A 4,690-nucleotide genomic window follows, 5' to 3' on the forward strand; every position below is an offset into this window, starting at 1 on the left:
GTGTGTAGACTATTAAGTTTATGAAAGTTTATAAATCAGCGACAGAGAGCGAGAGAGAGAGAGAGAGAGAGAGAGAGAGAGAGAGAGACAGAGAGAGACAGAGAGCGAGACAGCGAAAGGGGTAAAAAGCCCCGATCGCACACCATGCTATCTATCTGTGAAATATACTCGGAAAGCAACACCTCACAACACTATATATATATATACGCACACATATCTAATTGCCTCGCTTCTACGTGTCTTAATCAGTGTCAATCGATATAGTACTATCATGACGTATATTTTATGCCATCATATGAGCCACGTGTCTCAATATTTATCTAAGATCATATTTTTTTCGTTATCTAAACTTGAGATTATCAGATTTTAGCGTCTCTCCGTAGTAATGTTTTTTGAAAATATATTTCTAAGAACTAACATGATTGCTTCACATATCTGGGTTAGTCGGGAGAAAAAATTAGTGGAGGAATTTATTTTGTTTTGTTTTATCATGTGTACAATATATTTTCTTTTATCATCATGTTGAAATTTCATGATCTACAAGAAAATGCCTGAAAATGCGCATATTTGCAAATATACTCTATTCAAGGATGTAACTCATTCCTTGCAAATTATTGCAAGAAGGAAGGGAAGTTGAGTGAGTTCTCGTGAAAGAAAATATTGTAATTTAGGTCCATAAAGATTTAGCGCCGAGAGCATTTCGCCGCGTGCCCTCTGTAGGCCTGTCAGACCAACTTTCTCATCAGCCAGAACAGCAGCGCGGGGTTCAGGCGCTCAGACCCCGAACATTGGCGGGACTGCCAGCGATCTCCATTCCATTTTTCTCGCGGAAACATCTTTACTGAAGTCATGATCATTCTTACAGCCGCCGAGATGTGTAGCAAAGGAGTGGCGTTTCTAATTTTTGCTAGAGTGTGGGACAGGAAATGGAAAAATAATTTATAGATGTTTTTCCAGCGAGACTGGCGTCGAGTGGCGGTTGGCCCCGCCCCGCCCAGGCCGCTCATTGGTTCAGCGCCCCCGCGACCCGCCAACCAGAGGCCGCCCCGCCACCGGACACTGATCAACCTTGCCGCCTTTTGCCGTCAACTTATTTTCACGTTTATCTTCATTTTTGCTTTAATATGGGGTCTTTTTCCTTTGCTTTTGGGCTGGTCTGTGCCGTTGGCCCTCAGCCGTAGATAAGATACGATAAAAGCAGGCTAGGTGGGCGCCGTGTGGGCTTTGAGGGCGGTTGTCGGGTGGCGACCAATGGGTGTCCGGGGCGGGCGGGGTCGCGGCCCCGTGGCCCGGTGGCCCGCCCCCTGCCCCTCGCGGCCCGGCCCGCCCTCCACCCGCCGGGCTGCAGCGCCGCCCGCCCAGTGTACACAGCACAGTGCTCTAAGGAGGGTGTGTGACGCGCGGCCCAGCACCCTCGACAGTGTCCGCCTGACTGACAGGTGACCCCACTTGATCGGGATTATACCTGCCTTCAGCGCCGACCTCCCGCCCAGTGTGATTGTGGATTATATGTTGTGCCAATAAGATAATGACAAGCTGGCAGTGGCCAGGAGTGTGAAGTTGTAGTGAAGTAGCCACCCCGGTGGTGGTCGTCAATGCTGTACACAGACCAGTGCCACGACAAGATGGCTTTAGTAGTTCCCCCCGGGTCCACGTGGCGAGACCCGCCCGTGTCTCTGCCGCCCACCACGGGGGAAGACGTGACCCGGGAGTTGGGCGCGAGTGTCACCCCGCAGCCCAATGCCCCCCAGACGCCCACGCCCAACTCGACGGCGGGCAGCGCGCCCTCGTCTGCCCCGAGCCCCACCGGCGACGACAAGAACGCTCAGAACATGACCTGCGTCGTGTGTGGGGACAAAAGCTCAGGGAAACATTACGGCCAGTTCACCTGCGAAGGTAGGCATCCTTTGCCCAGGCCCGGGTCAAGGTGCCCGGCCGCCCGCCCGCCCGCTCGCCCGCCCGCAGGGGACGCCCGGCCACCCTGACCCGTCCGGCACCCATAGCGCTGCCCCTTGACCCAGGGTCACGGAGATTCCTGACCTGAGGCCGTCGGGCCGCGCGGGTGCCGTCGGCCTGGGGCACTGTCAGACCGTCCTAGCCTAACACTTGCCTCCTTAAGGACTTCTCCATTTGTCCGATTTGCGATAAAACTTTCACGTTTCCCATGCACCTCCCCAGCCTATGTTCTTCTTAGCCCTCGGCAACCAGCGCTAGAGTCCGAATAGCCCTTGAGAAGGGACCTTTGTTGAGAAAGCAATATAGTCTTTGAGTGCCCTGAGATCGAGTCCCCTTCAATGAGAGAATTTAGCTGAGTTCCCTTTTAAGCCCTTAGGACAACTCCCCCACACTCCCCAAGCCCCAAGGATCTCCGAAACTAATCGTTCCCCCCCTCCTTCCCTCCCTGCAGGATGCAAAAGCTTCTTCAAACGGTCAGTCCGCCGAAACCTGCAATATTCTTGCAGGGGCAACCGGAACTGCCCCATTGACCAACATCATCGGAATCAGTGTCAATATTGCCGCCTCAGGAAGTGCTTTAAAGTTGGCATGAGGAGAGAAGGTGAGTGTGATTTGAACCTTTTTTTGGGGGCACGGGGGTTCTAGAGACTCACGTGTTCAGTTTGTTAGGTTCTATGTTAATAGGTGTTTTTTTTTATGTTGTTTTTTGGGGAGTCATTTTTTCGTCTGTTGAGTTTTCGTTTTTTTTTTTTTTTATTCTCTTTTTCTCTTTCTCTGTCTGTATCACTCACTCTATCTATCTATCTATCTATCTCGCCGTTGATTCGCGTACCAAGAGCACCCAATCGTTAACTATCATACCAGTGTTTAGTCTGAGTGAGTGCCACTTTCGGCGGTGCCAGTTGTGGCACAGCGGACTGGTGCCGCGGGAGTGAGGGAGGAAGACAGTGGTATAAAAGCCATGTGCCTTTCCATAGCTGTGAAAAAAAAAGAATATTCATCAATATTATCTATGACATTTTGCATATAATTAATCGTCTCTGGAATGCTATTTGGTTGAGAGAAATGGGAGGTATGTCGTCAAAGTATTTTTGGAAGAAAAAAAGGTTGAAGTAACGCGATATATCAATTCAATTTAATTATGTTAAGCTTAGGAATGTTTGGGACGAGAGTAAATTAAGCTTTCAACTCATTATGCGTTATGTATATATATATTTTTTATTTTACTGATTTTTTTTTTCTATTTTTGATTTTTTTGACTTAATTATAGAAAGAGATTTTTAAAAAAGCCTTTGTTGAAGTCAAAAAACCTACTCGAAATATTAAGATAAACGAGTCACACAAGATATGTTAATTACATTTTAACAAAAGATGGAAGTTTCCAAAAACACGATTACTTGAATCTATTTTTCCTCCAAGAGAAAATAGATATGGGAATATTATATCTGTTTCACTTTAAATGCATATATACGATATGATATATACGTTCAGTTTATATCTATGTTATCCGATAACTTCAGTATGATATGATGCTTATGCTAGAATGGTAATGATGATGATGATAAGGATTATGAAGATAATGTTAAGAAGCAGCAAGATAGCGATAATAATGATAAAGATAATGATAAGTATAATGATAGTACTAATAATGATAAAGGTAATGATAAGTATAATGATAGTACTAATAAATATAAAGATAATGATAAGTATAATGATCGCACTAATAAATATAAAGATAACGGTAATGATAATAATAAAAAAAAATGATAGCAATAATGATTATAGTAATAATAGTAACGATGATACTAACAGTAATCAAAATAATAACGATAATAATAGCAATGATAATACCAAAGAAAATAACAACAACAACAACAAAAATACCAATAAAATGACAAATAAAAAATAAAAATATATATTCCCCTCTGCCCCGCTTCTTACCCGACCGCCGAGGGGCACTGTCGGCTAAAGCATCTTCTTGCCCCCGGCTTTCCGAACAGGGACTATCGGCTCCTCTGCTACCGTGCCGATAACGCACGCACGGTCGCTGGCGGTTGGGAACTTACGTACGGCGTTGATGTTATTATTAGTATCATTATTATTGCTGTTGTTATTATTAGCATTTTTACATTATCCTTATTATTATTATCACTATTATTGTAATTGTTATTATTATTACTTTTTATTATTATTATTGTTATCATCATCATTATTGGTATTATTCATTCATTTATTATGTTGGAAAAATGAATGGGGAGAGAGGGGATAAATGTATAGATGTTCTAAGAATATATTATATGTGCGCGTATTTTCCCATGTATGTGTGTATGTCTATATGTATGTATATGTGTGTGAGCCTGTGTGCGTGTGTGTGTGTGTGTGCTCGTGCGTTCATGCGTGCCCTTAGGGGGGAGCGGGGTAGACGAGTGGTCATGTGTGTGGTAATATTATGGCTATGTATATATTAACTCGCGCGCGCTCCCGCTCTCCTAAATATGATTTTCATATGCTGTTTATGCTGGGGAGAATAGGCTTGTTGAGTTAAATCTGTCTTTGTCTGTTTGTCTGTGCGGCTCTGCTTTTGTGTCTCTCTGTTTGTCTGTCTGTTTTTCTGTCCGTCTTTATCTCTGTCTTTGTCTCTCTCTCTCTTTCTGTCTCTGTCTTTGTTTCTCTCTCTCTCTCTTTCTCTCTCTCTCTCTCTCTCTCTCTCTCTCTCTCTCTCTCTCTCTCTCTC

General features: G+C 44.6%; 1 protein-coding gene across 2 annotated transcripts in view; it reads left to right on the forward strand.

Annotated features, from left to right (window-relative positions):
* The first annotated feature begins 1,348 nt into the window (after nt 1-1,348).
* svp (COUP transcription factor 2) overlaps nt 1,349-4,690 on the forward strand; it is a 200,579-nt gene continuing 197,237 nt past the window's right edge. The window contains exons 1-2 of one of the 2 annotated variants that reach the window (XM_086533131.1): nt 1,349-1,896; nt 2,408-2,557. In XM_086533131.1, coding sequence (XP_086389257.1) covers nt 1,596-1,896; nt 2,408-2,557 — 451 coding nt within the window. In that variant the 5' untranslated portion in view covers nt 1,349-1,595. The remainder of the gene's footprint in view (nt 1,897-2,407; nt 2,558-4,690) is intronic. The other variant, XM_086533132.1, reaches the window with a different exon arrangement.

The sequence above is a fragment of the Penaeus japonicus genome, unplaced genomic scaffold (genome assembly GCF_977035675.1).
Source record: "Penaeus japonicus unplaced genomic scaffold, GWHDUDI00000001_assembly GWHDUDI00000038, whole genome shotgun sequence".
NCBI lineage: Eukaryota > Metazoa > Arthropoda > Malacostraca > Decapoda > Penaeidae > Penaeus > Penaeus japonicus.